The sequence below is a fragment of the Mobula birostris genome, chromosome 6 (assembly GCF_030028105.1).
Source record: "Mobula birostris isolate sMobBir1 chromosome 6, sMobBir1.hap1, whole genome shotgun sequence".
Taxonomy (NCBI): domain Eukaryota; kingdom Metazoa; phylum Chordata; class Chondrichthyes; order Myliobatiformes; family Myliobatidae; genus Mobula; species Mobula birostris.
This window is the reverse complement of record NC_092375.1, coordinates 97,610,344-97,632,693: the sequence shown is the minus strand read 5'-3', so window position 1 is coordinate 97,632,693 and position 22,350 is coordinate 97,610,344. Positions and strand designations below refer to the sequence as shown.

Genomic DNA, 22,350 nt, shown 5'->3' with positions numbered 1-22,350 from the left:
AACTACCATCCAGGTCTCCGGACTGCGTCCACAGAATCGCCTATCTGACCCCCTAACTATCAAGTCCCCTATTACTGTTGCCATCCTCTTCCTTTCCCTACCCTTCTGAGCTACAGGGCCAGACTCTGTGCCGGAGGCACGGCCACTGTTGCTCCCCCCCGTAAACTGTCCCCCCCAACAGTACTCAAACAGGAGTACTTACTGTCAAGGGGCACAGCCACTGGGGTACTCTCTAGTAGCTAACCCTTACCCTTCCCCCTCCTAACTATGACCCACTTGTCTGCCTCCCGTGGCCCCGGTGTGACCACATGCCTGTAACTCCTCTCTATCAACTCCTCACTCTCCCTGACCAGACGAAAGTCATCGAGCTGCAGCTCCAGTTCCCTAACGCAGTCCCTTAGTAGCTGCATCTCGGCACACCTGGCGCAGATGTGGAAGTCCGGGAGGCTGGGAGACTTCAGGACCTCCCACATCCAACACCGAGAAAGTATTTCTAACCTGGACCAGTACAGCACAGGAATAGACTCCAGCACCAAACATAATGGCAAGTTAAACTAAATCCCTCCTGCCTGCACAAGATCAACATCCCCCCATTTCCTGCCCACTCATGTGCCAGTCTAAAAGCATCTTAAATCTTGTTACCATATCTGCTTCCATCACCATTTCTGGCACGTTCTAAGCACCTGCCACTTTCTAGGCAAAAGAAACTTGACCCGCACAACTCCTTTAAACTCCCCCCCCCCACCTTAAATGCATATCCTCAGGTATTTGACATTTCTACTGTTGGGGGGAAAAGATTCTGGCTGTCAACCCTACCTCGTACATCTCTCATAATATTATGAATTTCTATCAGTTTTCATCTCAGTCTCTGAAGCTCCAGAGAAAACAGCCAAATCTGTCCAGTCTCTTCTTATAGCTCTTAACTTCCACAGAGTTCTCTCCTATACTTAGTGTCCTGCAGCAAGGATTAAATTTCATTCCACTGAAAGCCCACATTATCCATTTGCACTAAGCATCTACTAGATTCTACTCACTCATCTGATTGAAGGGTGAAATTTCATGACTGTAAATGGAGTATGTTAAGGGTGTTATCCCTCGGTAGCACATCAGTACACCTAACAGAGCTGCTGTCTGTTCGGTCTGACTTCTGGTGGTGTTTGTGTGGAGTTCAGTCAGGTCAGGGAGTTTATTGCCACATCCACAAATACCGTGAGCTGCATGTACAATGAAAATCTTGCTCGCAGCAAGTATGTTCAGACATCACACAGAACATAAATTATACAAGTCAGTGAAAAGAGAACGAAATAGACCGAAAAACAGGACCTAAGTGCAGGAAGCGGACGATATAAGAGATAACATGGTGGTCGTGCAAGAGGTGCTCTGTAGTGTTATGTTGCTGAAGAAGGATAGTTAGGGTTGTACAGGTTTGCACGTTCTCCCTGCAACCATGTGAGATTCCTCTGGGTTCTCTGATTTTGTCCCACGTCCCAAAAGTGTGCAGATTGGTAAGTTTACTGGCCACTGTAAATTGCCCCGTGTGTAGGTGAGTGGCAGAATCTGGAGAGATTATGACCATGTGGGCTAATAGAAACATGACACTGGTGTAGTTGGGCGGTTGATAGTTGGTGTGGACTTGGTGGTATCTCTCTATGGCTCTATAATTCTTTGAAGCTAAGGGACAGGATGCTTAAAGCAACAAACATCGCCACAGCCACATCAATCTTTTCCCACCACACTTGGAAGGCCCTTGGACATAATGTAAAGCGGCCAGTATTGGATTAAGCCTGGCTGTACATCAGTTTCCTGACAATATCAATATAAAGGAATATTAGACCTGGCCTACAACAGATTGGATCAATCTTACAGCATTTTCCCGTGTCTATTAACAACTCTATTGCATCTGCTTGGACTTCCAGACATGACAGGCACCTACCACTCTGTGCATGTAAAAATTAAAAATAAATAAATCTGTCCCACGATTCACCTGTAAACTTACCCTCCCCACCACCACCCCACCACCTTAAATGCACATCCTCTAGTATTTGATATTTTTACACTGAAAAAGATTAAGGGTGTCTACCCAATCAATGCCTCCAATTACTTTATAAATTTCTATCAGTTAAGTGGAGGTAGATAAATATGTGAAAGATTAAGGAATTGAGGGTTATGGGGAATTGGTACAGAGGAGGAGATGAGGCCTTATTAACATTGAATGGTGCGGGGCGCTCGAGTGGCCTGGTGACCTATTCCTGATTCTATTATCTTGTTCAGTCCTAGCCCCCAATTACACCAAAAAGAAAAGATAATAACTTACAATATGTAATCCACGGCCTGGATGTGGATGTTGAGCTGCATTCTCTTGGCTGCTCGGATAGGGATACCAGTCATCTGTTGGATACAGGAAGGAAACTCAAGGTATTGCAAGCACATTAGTTCTCTTTGTGATGTAATATTATGGAGGTGTGGAGGGAAGCAGCTGATAGAAGAATAAGAAGTCAGAAGGAGATGGAGTGGGAGGCTGCAAAAGTGGCCAAAGAAGTTCAAGAAAGTACAGCTGGAAGGAAGGCAGGAGGAACAAGGGTTGCAGCAACCAGAAAGAACAGCAAGCGTCTGCAATCAATGGCAGGAAATATAATCCACAGTCAGTGTAAACACATAAGGAAACCCATAAGAAATATTTTAATTTTCATGGCAGCTTAATAAATAGAATTTTATACATTTGAATAAGATCACCCCTCAATCTTCTAAATTCCAGCGAGTATGAACCTGGTGGATCCAGTCTTTCCTCATATGAAAGTCCTGCCATCCCAGGAATCAATCTGGTGAACCTTCTTTGTGCTGCCTCTATCTACTCCCTCTATAAATTCAGGATTGGGGAAGAGGCAGATTTATGCATTAACATAGAAAACCTACAGCACAATATAGGCCCTTCGGCCCACAAAGTTGTGCCGAACATGTCCCTACCGTAGAAGTTACTAGGCTGACCTATAGCCCTCTATTTTCGAAGCTCCATGTACCTATCCAGAAGTCTCTTAAAAGACCCTATCATATCCACCTCCACCGCCGTTGCCGGCAGCCCATTCCACACACTCACCAGCCTCTGAGTAAAAAACTTACCCCTGACATCTCCTCTATACCTACTCCCCAGCACCTTAAACCGGTGTCCTCTTGTGGCAACCATTTCAGCCCTGGGAAAAAGCCTCAGACTATTCACACGATCAATACCTCTCATCATCTTATACACCTCTATCAGGTCAAATGTCATCCTCCATCGCTCCAAGGAGAAAAGGCCAAGTTCACTCAACCTATACTCATAAAGTATGCTCCCCAATCCAGGCAACATCCTTGTAAATCTTCTCTGCACCCTTTCTATAGATTCCACATCCCTCCTGTAGTGAGGCGACCAGAACTGAGCACAGTACTCCAAGTGGGGTCTGACCAGCGCCCTATATAGCTGCAACATTACCTCTCGACTCCTAAATTCAATTCCACAATTGATGAAGGCCAATACACCATACGCCTTCTTAACTATAGAGTCAACCTGTGCAGCTGCTTTGAGCATCCTATGGACTCGGACCTCAGATCCCTCTGATCCTCCACACTGCCCAGAGTCTTACCATTAATACTATATTCTGCCATCATATTTGACCTACCAAAATGAACCACCTCACACTTATCTGGGTTGAACTCCATCTGCCACTTCTCAGCCCAGTTTTGCATCCTATCAATGTCCCGTTGTAACCTCTGACAGCCCTCCACACTATCCACAACACCCCCAACCTTTGTGTCATCAGCAAACTTACTAACCCATCCCTCCACTTCCTCATCCAGGTCATTTATAAAAATCATGAAGAGTAAGTGTCCTAGAACAGATCCCTGAGGCACACCACTGGTGACCAACCTCCATGCAGAATATGTCCCATCTACAACCACGCTTTGCCTTCTGTGGGCAAGCCAATTCTGGATCCACAAAGCAATGTCCCATTGGATCCCATGCCTCCTTACTTTCTCAATAAGCCTTGCATGGGGTACTTTATCAAATGTCTTGATGAAATCCATATACACTACACCTACTGCTCTTCCTTCATCAATGTGTTTAGTCACATCCTCAAAAAATTCAATCAGGCTCGTAAGGCACAACCTGCCTTTGACAAAGCCATGCTAACTATTCCTAATCATATTATACCTCTCCAAATATTCACAAATCCTGCCTCTGAGGATCTTCTCCATCAACTTACCAACCATTGAGGTAAGACTCACTGGTCTATGATTTCCTGGGCTATCTCTACTCCCTTTCTTGAATAAAGGAACAACATCCGCAACCCTCCAATCCTCCGGAACCTCTCCCGTCCCCATTGATGATGCAAAGATCATCACCAGAGGCTCAGCATTGAGGCAAATTACATTGGGAATCAGCAGCTTTAACACATCAGCTGTCCTGTCCTGGGCTGAGCCTGGCATCCCTACTTCCTTCAGAGGTTCAGCTTGTCGCCAAACACTGTAACAAACTTCTATAGATATACCATTGAAGGTTACATCATGATTTGGTATGGCAATTCGAATGCCCAGGAATGTTAGAAGCTGCAGAGAGTAATGGACTCTGCCTAATACATGACAGGTATATCGTCCCACCATTGGAAGTATCTACAGCAGGTGCAGCCTCAAGAAGGCAGCATCCATCATTAAAGTTCCTCACCATCTAGGCTATGCTGTTTGTCTTCTCACAGCTACTGTTGGTCTGATGTCCCACACCACTAAGTTCAAGAATAACTACTTTCCTTCAACCTTTTGGTTCTTGAACCAACCAGCAAAATCTGATCACTACAGTTTAGCAATACACGACCACTTTGCACTATAATGGACTTCTGTTGTTCTAATTATGTTGTTTATTTGAAAGATTTAATATTATTTATGTGTTAATTCACGATTTTGGTGTGAAGGCAGCTTTATATGATGCTATGTGCCTGTAAAATTGCTGCAAGTTTTTCATTGTGCAATAAATATGACTTTGACTTTGAATTTGAAAATGGTGTCATAGGTTGATAAACTGGTGAAGAATGTATATGACTGGGGCATAGAATTTAATAGTTGGATGTTATGTTGCAATTTAACCTAATGCTGGTTGGGCCACACTTCGAGTTTGGGAGGTTTATGGGAAGGATGTAATTATGCAGCAGAGAATGCAGAAGAAATTCATCAGAGCGTTCCCTGGATCGGTGGACTTCAGTTCAAGGGAGATATTGGACAGGCTGGGCTTGTTTTACCTGTGGAGCAAAGGAGGCACTGGTAGGGTATCGAAAACAAGAGGGCATATGTTCAACACGAGAAGAAGGAATTTTAAGTGGAATCTAGGAAGTAAGTTTTACACAGAGAGATTGATATCTGGAGCTCATTACCAGAGAGATGGTAGAATCAGGCACAATCCGACAAATTGGCAAAACATAGAGAATACAGTTCGAATCTGGGCAAATAGGATTAGTGCAGATAAAAGGAAATGTCATCAGAGGCATAATGCTTTTTAGAGCAGTTTGTCATTGTACTGGATTGGGTGTTATATAATGAACCAGAGGTGATTAGGGAGCTTAAGGGAAAGGAACCCTTAGGAGGCAGTGATCATAATGTGATTGAGTTCAACTTGAAATTTGATAGGGAGAGAGTAAAGTCTCATGTAGCAGTATTTCAGTGGAGTAAAGGAAATTACAGTGGTATGAGAGAGGAGTTGGCCAAAGTAAATTGGAAGGAAATGCTGTCAGGGATGTCAGCAGAGCAGCAATGGTGTGCGTTTCTGGGAAAAATGAGGAAGGTGCACGATAGATGCATTCCAGTACAACTGTGGCTGACAAGGGAAGTCAAAACTGATGTAAACGCAAAAGAGAGGGCATACAACAAAACAAAAATTCGTGGGAAGATAGCGCATTGGGAAGCTTTTAAAACTGTACAGAAAGCAACTAAAAGAATCATTAGGAGGGAAGGAGGCAGGGAGAGGGAATAAAAGGATCCTTTTCTGGTTGACTGCCAGTGACCAGTGGTGTTCCACAAGGATCAGTGTTGGGATTGCTTCTTTTTATGCTGTATATCAATGATTTGGATGTTGGAATAGATGGATTTGTTGCGGATGATACGAAGATTGGTGGAAGGGGGGGTAGTGTTGAGGAAACGGGTAGGCTGCAGAAGGATTTAGACAAATTAGGGGAATGGGCAAGAGAGTGGCAAATGGAAAGCAATGTTGGAAAATGCATGGTCATGCACTTGGGTAATAGAAATAAATGTGCAGTCTACTTTCTAAACGGAGAGAAAATCCAAAAATCAGAGGTGCAAAGGGAATTGGGAGTCCTTGTACAGAACACTTGCAGATAGAGTCAGTGGTGAAGAAGGCAAATGCAATGTTAGCATTCATTTCAAGAGGTTTAGTATACAAGAACAGGGATGTGATGCTGAGGCTTTATAAGGCACTGGTGAGGCCTCACCTTGAGTATTGTGAATAGTTGGTCTCGGCTTGAAATGTCGACTGTACCTATTCCTATAGATGCTGCCCAGCCTGCTGTGTTCACCAGCAACTTTTATGTGTGTTGCTTTCCCATGTGGGGGGTGGGGCGGGGTGGGTCTAGGAGAACAGGCCATTGGCTCAGGATAGAGGGGCGTAAATTTAAAACAGAGATACGAGGAAATTTCTTTAGCCAGAGGGTGGTGAATTTGTGGAATTTGTTACCACAGGCAGCTGTGGATATGAGGTCGTTGGGTGTATTTAAGACAGAGCTTGATAGGTTCTTGACTTGACACGTCATGAAAGGTTATGGAAAGAAGGCCAGGGAGTGGGGCCGAGGAGGGGAAAAGAGGATCAGCCATGATTGAATGGTGAAGCAGTCTTGATGGGCCAAATGGCCTAATTTTGATCCCATGTCTTATGGCCTTATGATGGGATGAAAGGCTTAGTTTCTAAAATGATAGAAGTTTTTTAGGAGTATGAGAAATTATATCATGGCAAGTGGCAGATGCAAAAATCATTGCATATCTCCAGGAAGTCTGTGTAAATACTTCTCAAAGGAGAGCAGGAGAATTGGTATATTTAGGGCTGTTGTAATCTAGAGCTAGCATGGGGAGATAATGGATCAAATATTGTGTTGCAAACTTTGTGATTCTATCAATGAGTGATGTGGTACAGTGACGTATTTCACTCTGAGGGAGGTGAGTCACTTGCCAGTTTTTAGAATATGTTTGTATACATTGTAATCTACAACAAACAGTCTTTCTATTCTACTCACTGGTTCTAAGTCGAGAAACGTTTGATGAGCTTCCATATCAGGTTTCATTCCGACTATGTCACTCACTAATTTCTCATCCCCGTTGTAAAAATGAGGAGATGATATGAAGATAGGAACTCCTGAGGTACAAAGGCAAAATAAAAGAGGGTTAACTTATCAAACATACCTCAGAGCAAGGGCTTGTTCCAATTCTCAAGAGCTCCAAGTATTGTACAATAAAATATACAAGTAATTGCTCAGAAAGAGTAAGCACTCTGACTCCACCCCACTGCCCCCCCCCCAACTCCTTCCCAAACAGACTCACTCCTCTAAGAGATTGATATGCCCACTCCAGGAGTTTATACCCATTTGAATACACTCTAATCCTAAAGCAGCACAAAACCACTGTAAGACTGGTTAGTTAGCAACCAGTATAAGGACATTGTAAGAGGACGACTACAAGAAGTGGTGTCTCAGGAAGGTGACATCCATCATCAGGATTCCCACCATTTGGTCCATGTCCTCTTCTCAATGCTGCCATCAGTCAGAAGGTACAGGAGCCTGAAGATCTACACTTCAAAGTTCAGCAAAAGCACCAGGTCCTTCAGCTGACCTGACAAGCCCTCACACTACATTGGAATATATTTCTTTTTTCTCTCTCAACATACACTAGAGTCATTATGCTTGTTTTGTGTTGTAAATTATATGTAATTTGTGTTAATTTAAATTTATGATAGTTTATTTGTCATGTTAGAAGTCTGTGTAGGGGAGCACTTTGGTTCCAGTGATCATAACACCAATAGTTTCAACTTGATCATGGACAAGGATAGATCTGGTCCTAGGGTTGAGGTTCTGAACTGGAAGAAGGCCAAATTTGAAGAAATGAGAAAGGATCTAAAAAGCATGGATTGGGATAGGTTGTTCTCTGGCAAGGATGTGATCAGTAGGTGGGAAGCCTTCACAGGAGAAATTTTGAGAGTGCAGAATTTGTATGTTCCTGTCAGGATTAAAGGCAAAGTGAATAGGAATAAGGAACCTTGGTTCTCAAGGGATATTGCAACTCTGATAAAGAAGAAGAGGGAGTTGTATGACATGTGTAGGAAGCAGGGAGTAAATAAGGTGCTTGAGGAGTATAAGAAGTGCAAGAAAATACTTAAGAAAGAAATCAGGAGGGCTAAAGGAAGACATGAGGTTGCCTTGGCAGTCAAAATGAAGGATAATCCAAAGAGCTTTTACAGGTATATTAAGAGCAAAAGGATTGTAAGGGATAAAATTGGTCCCCTTGAAGATCAGAGTGGTCGGCTATGTGCGGAACCAAAGGAAATGGGGGAGATCTTAAATAGGTTTTTTGCGTCTGTATTTACTAAGGAAATTGGCATGAAGTCTATGGAATTAAGGGAAACAAGTAGTGAGATCATGGAAATTGTACAGATCGAAAAGGAGGAAGTCCTTGCTGTCTTGAGGAAAATTAAAGTGGATAAATCCCCGGGACCTGACAGGGTGTTCCCTCAGACCTTGAAGGAGACTAGTGTTGAAATTGCAGGGGCCCTGGCAGAAATATTTAAAATGTCGCTGTCTACAGGTGAGGTGCTGGAGGATTGGAGAGTGGCTCATGTTGTTCCATTGTTTAAAAAAGGATCGAAAGGTAATCTGGGAAATTATAGGCCAGTAAATTTAACGTTGGTAGTAGGTAAATTATTGGAGCGAGCACTAAGACACAGAACCTACAAGCATTTGGATAGACAGGGACTTATTAGGGAGAGTCAACATGGCTTTGTGCGTGGCAGGTCATGTTTCACCAATCTATTGGAGTTTTTCGAGGACGTTACCAGGAAAGTGGATGAAGGGAAGGCAGTGGATATTGTCTACATGGACTTCAGTAAGGCCTTTGACAAGGTCCCGCATGGGAGGTTAGTTAGGAAAATTCAGTCGCTAGGTATACATGGAGAGGTGGTAAATTGGATTAGACATTGGCTCAATGGAAGAAGCCAAAGAGCGGTAGTAGAGAATTGCTTCTCCGAGTGGAGGCCTGTGACTAGTGGTATGCCACAGGGATCAGTGCTGGGTCCATTGTTATTTGTCATCTATATCAATGATCTGGATGATAATGTGGTAAATTGGATCAGCAAATTTGCTAATGATACAAAGATTGGAGGTGTTGTAGACAGTGGAGAAAGGTTTTCAGAGCCTGCAGAGGGACTTGGACCAGCTGGAAAAATGGGCTGAAAAATGGCATATGGAGTTTAATACAGACAAGTGTGAGGTATTGCACGTTGGAAGGACAAACCAAGGTAGAACGTACAGGGTTAATGGTAAGGCACTGAGGAGTGCAGTGGAACAGAGGGATCTGGGAATACAGATACAAAATTTCCTAAAAGTGGCGTCACAGGTAGATAGGGTCGTAAAGAGAGCTTTTGGTACATTGGCCTTTATTAATCAAAGTATTGAGTATAAGAGCTGGAATGTTATGATGAGGTTGTATAAGGCATTGGTGAGGCCGAATCTGGAGTATTGTGATCAGTTTTGGTCACCAAATTACAGGAAGGATATAAATAAGGTTGAAAGAGTGCAGAGAAGGTTTACAAGGATGTTGCTGGGACTTGAGAAAATCAGTTACAGAGAAAGGTTGAATAGGTTAGGACTTTATTCCCTGGAGCATAGAAAAATGAGGGGAGATTTGATAGAGGTATATAAAATTATGATGGGTATAGATAAAGTGAATGCAAGCAGGCTTTTTCCACTGAGGCAAGGGGAGAAAAAAACCAGAGGACATGGGTTAAGGGTGAGGGGGAAAAGTTTAAAGGGAACATTAGGGGGGGCTTCTTCACACAGAGAGTGGTGGGAGTATGGAATGAGCTGCCAGACGAGGTGGTAAATGTAGGTTCTTTTTTAACATTTAAGAATAAATTGGACAGATACATGGATGGGAGGTGTATGGAGGGATATGGTCCGTGTGCAGGTCAGTGGGACTAGGCAGAAAATGGTTTGGCACAGCCAAGAAGGGCCAAAAGGCCTGTTTCTGTGCTGTAGTTTCTATGGTTCTATGGTTCTATATGTCTCTACAATCACATTATTCCAAGTTTAAATACTTTACACAGAATTATAAAGCCCACCCCATATGGATCCATATGTATATGGATTACTAACTCGACTACTGGAAAGATTCGGTGACTTTTAGCTGTGCATCTGTATGTGGAACAGGTAAAAGTGGATCAATTTATCTTCTCAAATGACATCTCTATGCATTTGGTTGAGTTAAATTCCATCAGACTGCCCACTTTCCTACTTGACCTTAGACGATCTTCTTCACTGTCCATTATTCCATCAGTTTTGGTGTCATCTGAAAACTGATCAATCTGTATTCTCATCCAAATGATTAATATCTCTTTCTCTGTACAGCTGAGATACCCATGGTGCTTGGACTCAACTGTACCTTCCCCCATCAGTATCTGGAACAGTACAGAGAGCAGATGCCCTCTGGGCTGTCCTGAATCACCTACCTGCTCTTTATGTGACAATCACTCAGTCTTTCTATACAGTCTCCTGAGTGATGAGATGCCGACCATCCAAAAGGCACTTTGAGCCAAGGACTGTGTACGTTTATGTCAGCTGCTAAAGCTCCTCCAACTCTACCTTCTACTCTGTGGTTGTCTGGCAAATGGGAAGTATATCAAAATACTCGCAGAAAACAGTTTTGGACCATTCCTTTGGTCTGAGGTGTCTTGACAATCCTCTATATGTAGAACGTAGAACCTAGAACAGTACAGCACATTACAGGCTCTTCGGCCCACAATGTTGTGTCGACCCTCAAACCCTGCCTCCCAGACAAGCCCCCACCTTAAATTCCTCCATATTCCTGTCTAGTAGTCTCTTAAACTTCACTAGTGTATCTACCTCCACCACTGACTCAGGCAGTGCATTCCACGCACCAACCACTCTCTAAGTAAAAAACCTTCCTCTAATATCCCCCTTGAACTTCCCACCACTTACCTTAAAGCCATGTCCTCTTGTATTGAGCAGTGGTGCCCTGGGGAAGAGGTACTGGCTATCCACTCTATCTATTCCTCTTATTATCTTGTACACCTCTATCATGTCTCCTCTCATCCTCCTTCTCTCCAAAGAGTAAAGCCCTAGCTCCCTTAATCTCTGATCATAATGCATATTCTCTAAACCAGGCAGCATCCTGGTAAATCTCCTCTGTATCCTTTCCAATGCTTCCACATCCTTCCTATAGTGAAGCAACCAGAACTGGAACAGTACTTCAAGTGTGGCCTAACCAGAGTTTTATAGAGCTGCATCATCACATCGCGACTCTTAAACTCTATCCTTCGACTTATGAAAGCTAACACCCCATAAGCTTTCTTAACTACCCTTTCCACCTGTGAGGCAACTTTCAGGAATCTGTGGACATGTACCCCCAGATCCCTCTGCTCCTCCACACTACCAAGTACCCTGCCATTTACTTTGTATTCTGCCTTGGAGTTTGTCCTTCCAAAGTGTACCACCTCACACTTGTCTGGGTTGAACTCCATCTGCCACTTCTCAGCCCACTTCTGCATCCTATCAATGTCTCTCTGCATCCTTTGACAATCCTCTACACTATCTACAACACCACCAACCTTTGTGTCAATTGCAAACTTGCCAACCCACCCTTCTACCCCCACATCCAGGTCATTAATAAAAATCACAAAAAGTAGAGGTCCCAGAACCGATCCTTGTGAGACACCACTAGTCACAATCCTCCTATCTGAATGTATACCCTCCACTATGACCCTCTGCCTTCTGCAGGCAAGCCAATTCTGAATCCACCTGGCCAAACTTCCCTGGATCCCATGCCTTCTGACTTTCTGAATAAGCCTACCATGTGGAACCTTGTCAAATGCCTTAATAAAATCCATGTAGATCACATTCACTGCACTACCCTCATCTAAATGCCTGGTCACCTCCTCAAAGAACTCTATCAGGCTTGTTAGACACGATTTGTCCTTCACAAAGCCATGCTGACTGTCTCTGATCAGACCATGATTCTCTAAATGCCCATAGATCCTATCTCTAAGAATCTTTTCCAACAGGTTTCCCACCACAGACGTAAGGCTCACTGGTCTATAATTACCCAGACTATCCCTACTACCTTTTTTGAACAAGGGGACAACATTCGCCTCCCTCCAATCCTCCGGTACCATTCCCATGGACAACGAGGACATAAAGACCCTAGCCAGAGGCTCAGCTACCTCTTCCCTCGCCTCGTGGAGCAGCCTGGGGAATATTCCGTCAGGCCCCAGGGACTTATCCATCCTAATGTATTTTAACAACTCCAACACCTCCTCTCCCTTAATATCAACATGCTCCAGAACATCTACCTCACTCATATTGTCCTCACCATCATCAAGTTCCCTCTCATTGGTGAATACCGAAGAGGAGTATTCATTGAGGACCTCGCTCACTTCCACAGCCTCCAGGCACATCTTCCCACCTTTATCTCTAATTCACTCCTGTCATCCTTTTTTTCTTCACATAATTGAAGAATGCCTTGGGGTTTTCCTTTACCCTACTCACCAAGGCCTTCTCATGCCCCCTTTTTGCTCTTCTCAGCCCCTCCTTAAGCTCCTTTCTTGCTTCCCTATATTCCTCAATAGACCCATCTGATCCTTGCTTCCTAAACCTCATGTATGCTGCCTTCTTCCACCTGACTAGATTTTCCACCTCACTTGTCACCCATGCTTCCTTCACCCTACCATTCTTTATCTTCCCTAATGGGACAATTTTATCCCTGCAAGAGATCTCTAAACATCGACCACATGTCCATAGTACATTTCCCTGCAAAAACATCATCCCAATTCACACCCGCAAGTTCTAGCCTCATAGCCTCATAATTTGCCCTTCCCCAATTAAAAATTTTCCTGTCCTCTCTGATTCTACCCTTTTCCATGATAATGCTGAAGGCCCGGGAGCGGTGTTCACTGTCCCCCAGATGCTCACCCACTGAGAGATCTGTGACCTGACCCAGTTCATTACCTAGTACTAGATCTAGTATGGCATTCCCCCGGTCGGCCTGTCCACATACTGTGACAGGAATCCATCCTAGACACACTTAACAGACTCTGCCCCATCTAAACCCTTGGAACTAATCAGGTGCCAATCAATATTAGGGAGGTTAAAGTCACCCATGATAACAACCCTGTTATTTTTGCACCTTTCCAAAATCTGCCTCCCAATCTGCTCCTCTGTATCTCTGCTGCTACCAGGGGGCCTATAGAATACCCCCAGTAGAGTAACTGCTCCTTTCCTGTTCCTGACTTCCACCCATACTGACTCAAAAGAGGAACCTGCTGCATTATCCACCCTTTCTGTAGCTGTAATAGTATCCCTAACCAGCAATGTCACCCCTCCTCCCCTTTTTCCACCATCTCTATCCCTTTTAAAGCACTGAAATCCAGGAATATTGAGAATCCATTCCTGCCTTGGTGCCAGCCAAGTCTCTGTAATGGCCACTACATCATAATTCCATGTATGTATCCAAGCTCTCAGTTTATCACCTTTGTTCTTTGAATAATACTTTGAATAATACAAAAACAGCCCTTCTTGTTCTCCACTGCTGCATTAGGTTCCCATTCAACAAGATCCCCAGATTTCCACTCTGTAGAACTGGAGTGCCAAGTAATGGCGTGGTTACAAACCCCTCTGTGTTTATATCTACCGGCGTGGTTACAAACCCCTCGGTGTTTATATTTCAGGCGTGGTTACCAACCCCTCGGTGTTTATATTTACCAGTGTGGTTACCAACCCCTCTGTGTTTATATCTACTGGCGTGCTTACCAACCCCTCTGTGTTTATATCTACCGGCGTGGTTACCAACCCTCGGTGTTTATATTTACTGGCGTGGTTACCAACCCCTCGGTGTTTATATTTCAGGCGTGGTTACCAACCCCTCGGTGTTTATATCTACCGGCGTGGTTACCAACCCTCGGTGTTTATATTTACTGGCATGGTTACCAACCCCTCGGTGTTTATATCTACCAGCGTGGTTACCAACCCCTCGGTGTTTATATTTACCGGCGTGCTTACCAACCCCTCGGTGTTTATATTTCAGGCGTGGTTACCAACCCCTCGGTGTTTATATTTACTGGCGCTGTTACAAACCCATCTGTGTTTATATTTACCGGCGTGGTTACAAACCCCTCTGTGTTTATATTTATGGCATGGTTACAAACCCCTCTGTGTTTATATTTACCGGCGTGCTTACCAACCCCTCGGTGTTTATATTTCAGGCGTGGTTACCAACCCCTCGGTGTTTATATTTACTGGCGTTGTTACAAACCCATCTGTGTTTATATTTACCGGCGTGGTTACAAACCCCTCTGTGTTTATAGCGGAAGTGAAGCACGGAAGATTTAAAAGGAGCAGAGCCTCATACAGCGGGCAGCGTAGTCTGTGGGCTGTGGAGTGAGCCGGGAGCAGAGTGAAGGCTTAAGGGCTTGGCTCAACGGGCTTAAGCGGAAACGGGCGAGGCGAGCAAGGCTTGGTATTCATTTTTTGTTGTTACTTGAGGAGAGGGGCAGTATGAGTGTGAGGGCAGTTTATTGTTCTCGGTGCTGGATGTGGGAGGCCCTGGAGTCTCCAAGCCTCCTGGACGTCCGCATCTGCGCCAGGTGCGCCGAGATGCAGCTCCTAAGGGACCGCGCTAGGGAACTGGAGCTGCAGCTCGATGACCTTCGTCTGGTCAGGGAGAGTGAGGAGTTGATAGAGAGGAGTTACAGGCAGGTGGTCACACCGGGGCCACGGGAGGCAGACAAGTGGGTCACGGTTAGGAGGGGGAAGGAGAAGAATCAGATAATAGAGAGTACCCCGGTGGCTGTGCCCCTTGACAATAGGTACTCCTGTTTGAGTACTGTTGGGGGGGACAGCTTACCCGGGGGAAGCAACAGTGGCCGTGCCTCCGGCACAGAGTCTGGCCCTGTAGCTCAGAAGGGTAGGGGAAGGAAGAGGAGGGCAGTTGTAATAGGGTACTCGATAGTAAGGGGGTCAGATAGATGATTCTGTGGACGCAGTCCAGAGACCCGGATGGTATTTTGCCTCCCTGGTGCCAGGGTCCGGGATATTTCTGATCGCGTCCAAGATATCCTGAAGTGGGAGGGTGAGGAGCCAGAGGTCGTGGTACATATAGGTACCAATGACATAGGTAGGAAAAGGGAAGAGGTCCTGAAAGGAGAATAATAGGGAGTTAGGAAGGGAGTTGAGAAAAAGGACCGCAAAGGTAGTAATCTCGGGATTACTGCCTGTGCCACGCGACAGTGAGAGTAGGAATGCAATGAGGTGGAGGATAAATGCGTGGCTGAGGGATTGGAGCAGGGGGCAGGGATTCAAGTCTTTGGATCATTGGGACCTCTTTTGGCGCAGATGTGACCTGTACAAAAAGGACGGGTTACACTTGAATCCTAGGGGGACCAGTATCCTGGTGGGGAGATTTGCTACTGAGGTGACTTTAAACTAGAATAGTTGGGGGGTAGGAATCAAATTAAAGAGTCTAGGAGAGAGGAGGTTAGTTCGTAACGGGGGGGATGGGAACAAGTGCAGAGAGACAGAGGGGTGTAAAATGAGGGTAGAAGCAAAAAGTAGTAAGGTGAAAAGTAAAAGTGGCAGGCCAGCAAATCCAGGGCAAAAATCAAAAAGGGCCACTTTTCAACATAATTGTATAAGAGCTAAGAGTGTTGTAAAAGCAAGCCTGAAGGTTTTGTGTGTCAGTGCAAGGAGCATTCCTAACAAGGTGGATGAATTAAAAGTGCAGGTTGTTATTAATGAATATGATATAGTTGGGATCACAGAGACATGGCTCCAGGGTGACCAGGGATGGGAGTTCAACATTCGGGGATATTCAATATTCAGGAGGGATAGACATGAAAGAAAAGGAGGTGGGGTGGTGTTGCTGGTTAGAGAGGAGATTAACGCAATAGAAAGGAAGGACATTAGCCGGGAGGATGTGGAATCGATATGGGTAGAGCTGCTTAACACTAAGGGGCAGAAAATGCTGGTGGGAGTTGTGTACAGGCCACCTAACAGTAGTAGTGAGGTTGGGGATGGTATTAAACAGGAAATTGGAAAAGTGTGCAATAAAAGAACAGCAGTTATAATGGGTGACTTCAATCTACATATAGATTGGGTGAACCAAATTGGTAAAGGTGCTGAGGAAGAGGATTTCTTGGAATGTATGCGGGATGGTTTTTTGAACCAACATGTCGAGGAACCAGCTAGAGAGCAGGCTATTTTACACTGGGTATTGAGCGATGAGGAAGGGTTAATTAGCAATCTTGTCGTGAGAGGCCCCTTGGGTAAGAGTGCCCATAATATGGTGGAATTCTTTGTTAAGATGGAGAGTGACATAGTTAATTCAGAAACAAAGGTTCTGAACTTAAAGAAGGGTAACTTTGAAGGTATGAGACGTGAATTAGCTAAGATAGACTGGCAAATGACACTTAAAGGGTTGACGGTGGATATGCAATGGCAAGCATTTAAAGATCGCATGGATGAACTACAACAATTGTTCATCCCAGTTTGGCAAAAGAATAAACCAAGGAAGGTAGTGCACCCGTGGCTGACAAGGGAAATTAGGGATAGTATCAATTCCAAAGAAGAAGCATACAAATTAGCCAGAAAAAGTGGCTTACCTGAGGACTGGGAGAAAGTCAGAGTCCAGCAGAGGAGGACAAAGGGCTTCATTAGGAAGGGGAAAAAAAATTATGATAGAAAACTGGCAGGGAACATAAAAACTGACTGTAAAAGCTTTTATAGATATGTGAAAAGTAAAAGATTGGTTAAGACAAATGTAGATCCCCTACAGACAGAAACAGGTGAATTGATTATGGGGAGCAAGGACATGGCAGACCAATTGAATAACTACTTTGGTTCTGTCTTCACTAAGGAGGACATAAATAATCTTCCGGAAATAGTAGGGGACAGAGGGTCCAGCGAGATGGAGGAACTGAGGGAAATACATGTTAGTAGGGAAGTGGTGTTAGGTAAATTGAAGGGATTAAAGGCAGATAAATCCCTAGGGCCAGATGGTCTGCATCCCAGAGTGCTTAAGGAAGTAGCCCAAGAAATAGTGGATGCATTAGTGATAATTTTTCAAAACTCTTTAGATTCTGGACTAGTTCCTGAGGATTGGAGGGTGGCTAATGTAACCCCACTTTTTAAAAAAGGAGGGAGAGAGAAACCGGGGAATTATAGACCGGTTAGCCTGACATCGGTGGTGGGGAAAATGCTAGAGTCAGTTATCAAAGATGTGATAACAGCACATTTGGAAAGCGGTGAAATCATCGGACAAAGTCAGCATGGATTTGTGAAGGGAAAATTATGTCTGACGAATCTCATAGAAATTTTTGAGGATGTAACTAGTAGAGTGGATAGGGGAGAACCAGTGGATGTGGTATATTTGGATTTTCAAAAGGCTTTTGACAAGGTCCCACACAGGAGATTAGTGCGCAAACTTAAAGCACACGGTATTGGGGGTAAGGTATTGATGTGGATAGAGAATTGGTTAGCAGACAGGAAGCAAAGAGTGGGAATAAAAGGGACCTTTTCAGAATGGCAGGCAATGACTAGTGGGGTACCGCAAGGCTCAGTGCTGGGACCCCAGTTGTTTACAATATATATTAATGACTTAGATGAGGGAATTAAATGCAGCATCCCCAAGTTTGCAGATGACACGAAGCTGGGCGGCAGTGTTAGCTGTGAGAAGGATGCTAAGAGAATGCAGGGTGACTTGGATAGGTTGGGTGAGTGGGCAAATTCATGGCAGTTGCAATTTAATGTGGATAAATGTGAGGTTATCCACTTTGGTGACAAAAACAGGAAAACAGATTATTATATGAATGGTGGCCGATTAGGAAAAGGGGAGGTGCAACGAGACCTGGGTGTCATTATACACCAGTCATTGAAAGTGGTCATGCAGGTACAGCAGGCGGTGAAAAAGGCGAATGGTATGCTGGCATTCATAGCAAGAGGATTCGAGTACAGGAGCAGGGAGGTACTACTGCAGATGTACAAGGCCTTGGTGAGACCTTGGTGTGCAGTTTTGGTCCCCTAATCTGAGGAAAAACATCCTTGCCATAGAGGGAGTACAAAGAAGGTTCACCGGATTGATTCCTGGGAATCATATGATGAAAGACTGGATCGACTAGGTTTATACTTGTTGGAATTTAGAAGATTGAGGGGGGATCTTATTGAAACATATAAAATCCTAAAGGGATTGGACAGGCTAGATGCAGGAAGATTGTTCCCGATGTTGGGGAAGTCCAGAACGAGGGGTCACAGTTTGAGGATAAAGTGGAAGCCTTTTAGGACCGAGATTACGAAAAACTTCTTCACACAGAGAGTGGTGAATCTGTCGAATTCTCTGCCACAGGAAACAGTTGAGGCCAGTTCATTGGCTATATTTAAGAGGGAGTTAGATATGGCCCTTGTGGCTAAAGGGATCAGGGGATATGGAGGGAAGGCTGGTACAGGGTTCTGAGTTGGATGATCAGCCATGATCTAACTGAATGGCGGGTGCAGGCTCAAAGGGCCGAATGGCCTACTCCTGCACCTATTTTCTATGTTTCTAAGTTTCTATATCTACCGGCGTGGTTTCAAACTCCTCTGTGTTTATATCTACCGGCATGGTTACAAACCCCTCTGTGTTTATATTTACCGGCGTGGTTACAAACCCCTCTCTGTTTATATTTACTGGTGTGGTTACAAACCCAAAACCTCAGTCCCAGATCAAACCCTACTGATAATAATTACCTGGTAATTTGCTCTGACTCAACACCTAATTGCTACTTAAGTCTATGAATACTAACATCACACAACTGATCTCACATGGACTAATGTCAAAGAAACCATAAGTTAATGACAAAGTTAAATTCTACTAAACCTTTAAAAGGAGGGATAGGGTTGGAAACCTTTAATATTCCCCACCCCAAAGATGCAGAGTTACGTAATTTGTGAAAGCAGCATTCTGTTGTACTGGATGACATGTTCCCTGCTGTATTAATTACAAAGCCCAGTGGAAAACACCCTATCCTCACCAAGAATAGATAGGATGCACAATGATAAGATTTAACACGACTGCCAAAAGTCTCTACACATAGTCCAAGTCTCTGCGATACTCCATGTGATGATCAATTGTCATCAAGCAAGTGATCACTTCCCACTAAAACCTCAGGCAAATGAAGTGCTGTGTTAAAGGACAGTGTAGAGGTGATCAACAGCAACACTGGTCGCTCATTTGATATAAACAAAAGCGACACACCATTAAAACTGGAAGCTAGGTCTACAAGGGTGTCAGGACAACACTGGTGGTGTACCCATCAGGAAAGAATAAGCAGGTTGAGCAGGGTTCCTTCTTCCAACAAGAGAAGGTAATAGATGTATAGTGAAGAGGGTTATCAAAAATCACAAGGGCTCTTGATCAACTGAGCAAGTGGGTCAAGGATTAACAAATAGCTATCAATTCAGATAAGTGTGAGGTTTTGTGATTTGTGAAGTTAAACCAAGGGTAGGACTTTCACAGTGAATTGTAGAGCCCTGGAGAATGTTGTAGAACAGAAGAGTCTTGGAGCGTAGATACATACTGTAGTTCAGTTTCCTGAAAGTGGTGTCATTGGGTGATGAAGAAAATGTTTGGCATGCTGTCCTTCAAGAGGCGGGCCACTGAGTACAGGAGCTGTGATGTTGCAGTTGTACGTGATGTTGGTGAGGCTGCACCTATAGTACTGTGTACAGGTTTGGTCACCCTGTAATTAAAATGTCATTAAGCTGCAAGAAGTGCAAAAAAAAAGGTTTATGAGAATGTTGCCAGTACTTGAGGGTCTGCGTGAGAGGGAGAGGTTGGGCAGGTCAGAACTTTACTCCTCTGAGTTTGGGATACTGAGGAGTGATTTTGTAGACACGTATAGAATCATGAAGGGCATACTGTAGATATGCTGAATGCACATAGTTGTTTTTCAGGGAAAGGGAATCAAAATCTAAAAGGCATAGGTTTAAAGTGAGAGGAGAAAGATTTAAAAGGGCCTGAAGGTAAAAATTCTTCATGCACACGATTGTGTATATATGGAATGAGCTGCCGGCGGAAGTTTGGAGCAATCTGACTGAAATGTAGACAATAGGACTAGTTCAGATGGGCATCCTGGTCAGCATTGGTGAGTTGGGCCGAAGGTCGTGTTTCTGACTGTTCTAAGTGACAGAATGCTCAGTATGGAGATGGGGTTTTCACAAAGGGACATCAGAACCGGTTATTAGTTACAGTGCTTACAATGGTATGGGACGGGATTTGTGGGGACTGAGGATTAGAAGAATTGATGGAGAGGGAAAAAGAATGGAGAAGAAATGAGAGGAGGGGAGGTAGTGGTGGAAAGGTGGAGGGGGAAGCCAAAGTTGAAGGGAAGGGTAAAGAGGAGGGAGACTAGGGAAATGGCAAGGGGAGGGGGACACTTATTGGGAAGGAGTGGAGTTGGAAGGTGACAGGATATACTACTACTAAGAGAAGACTGTCACCATACTTTGGGGGATCAGAACCCCTCACCCAGGGCGAGGTGGAGCTGAGTGTCAACAACAGGATGGAAGACCTGGGCCAAAGTCCAGATAAAGCTTGTGATCATGGATTGTCAAAATGATTGGTCCTACTGAATACATTATCTGTTATCCCCTGGTTCTGCACCTTGCTTGCAGACGCTGATGTTCAGGACTCCAGACAGATGGCAGTTCATTGCTGGACAAAATCCTTCGATACTGAGATTGTCAATTGCAAAAATCTCTTTGGGAATAGTGAACCGATATGCACTGATTCCTTTCACCTGAACTTCTTTTTCAAACGTCAAGTACAGAGACCTGTAAAAGAGGGAATATTCAACATTGTTTACAAAGAATGTTTGTTGTCTTCTACTTCCTGTTCTGGCCTCCTGCCTTCCCTTTTGCTTTTGTCCTCTTCTTTGCTCCAAACTTATCCTTTCTCCCCAAACACCTTCCAATGCTTGCTCTTACCAGACCCCTCAATCCCAACCATTTCTACTTCATTCTCCTGCACTCGGTCATTCCTCTTTCTATACCTGATCCTTTTCTCTCTTTCTCCCCTTTGTACTACCCATTCACCACGTGGCCTTTGCATTTGCTCTGACCTTCTACCCTTCTGTACTAACACCTCCTCTCCTCTGCACCTCCCTCCACCACCTCTCACCCTTCCCCCATTCCCCTCACCTACTCCCCTCCCCTCCCCTCCCCTCCTCTTGTCTCCTCACCCTCAGATCCTCCTCCATCATTTCTCTCCTAGTATCACATTTTAGATAATCATCCTTTATGGTTTGTGTCAGAACAGGCCTGTAGTGTAACATCAACATTTTCCACTCTCAATAGATGGTGTTCTTGGTATTCCCAGTACCTTTCTTACCTAAGATTTCCAACAACTGTAATGGCTGTGTTCTACATCTCACCATATTTTGGATAGACAGGGACTGATTACGGACAATCAACATGGGCTTGTGCGAGGTAGGTCATGTCTAAACGATCTTATAGTTTTTCGAAGAAGTTACCAGAAAAGTTGACGAAGACAAAGCAGTGGATGTTGTCTACATGGAGAAGGTATTTGACAAGGTCCCGCATGGGAGGTTGGTCAAAATGGTTCAGTCACTCAGCATTCTTTGTGGAAGAAGCCAGAGAGTGGTAGTAGATGGTTGCCTCGCCAACTGAAGGCCATAGGGATCAGTGCTGGGCCCGTTGTTGTTTGTCATCTATATCAACAATCTTGACAATGTGGTAAACTGAAAAAGCAAATTTGTAGAAGACACCAAGATTGGGGGTGTAGTGGACAGTGAGGAGGACTGTTAGAACTTGCAGCAGGATCTGGACCAGCTGGAAAGGTGGGCTGGGGAGTGGTGGATGGAAGTTAATGCAGACAAGTGCGATGTGTTGCACTTTGAAAGGACCAACTTGGGTAGGTCTTACACAGTGAATAGTAGGGCAGTGAGGAATCTGGTAGAACAAAGGGATCTGAGAATACAGGTCCATAATTCACTGAAAGTGGAGGTACAGGTACAGTAGCTATGGTCATAAGGAAAGCCTTTTTCACATTGGCCTT

The 22,350-nt window shown here is 44.4% G+C and overlaps 1 protein-coding gene across 3 annotated transcripts in view; it reads right to left on the bottom strand.

Moving 5' to 3' along the window:
• The window catches only part of LOC140199218 (lysosome membrane protein 2-like), a 102,125-nt gene that overhangs the window by 11,983 nt on the left and 67,792 nt on the right, over positions 1-22,350 (bottom strand). For all 3 annotated transcript variants that reach the window (XM_072260911.1, XM_072260910.1, XM_072260912.1), the window contains 3 exons: positions 20,938-21,107; positions 7,263-7,381; positions 2,315-2,388 (listed from right to left, as the gene is read on the bottom strand). In XM_072260911.1, the coding sequence (XP_072117012.1) occupies positions 2,315-2,388; positions 7,263-7,381; positions 20,938-21,107 (363 nt within the window). The remainder of the gene's footprint in view (positions 1-2,314; positions 2,389-7,262; positions 7,382-20,937; positions 21,108-22,350) is intronic.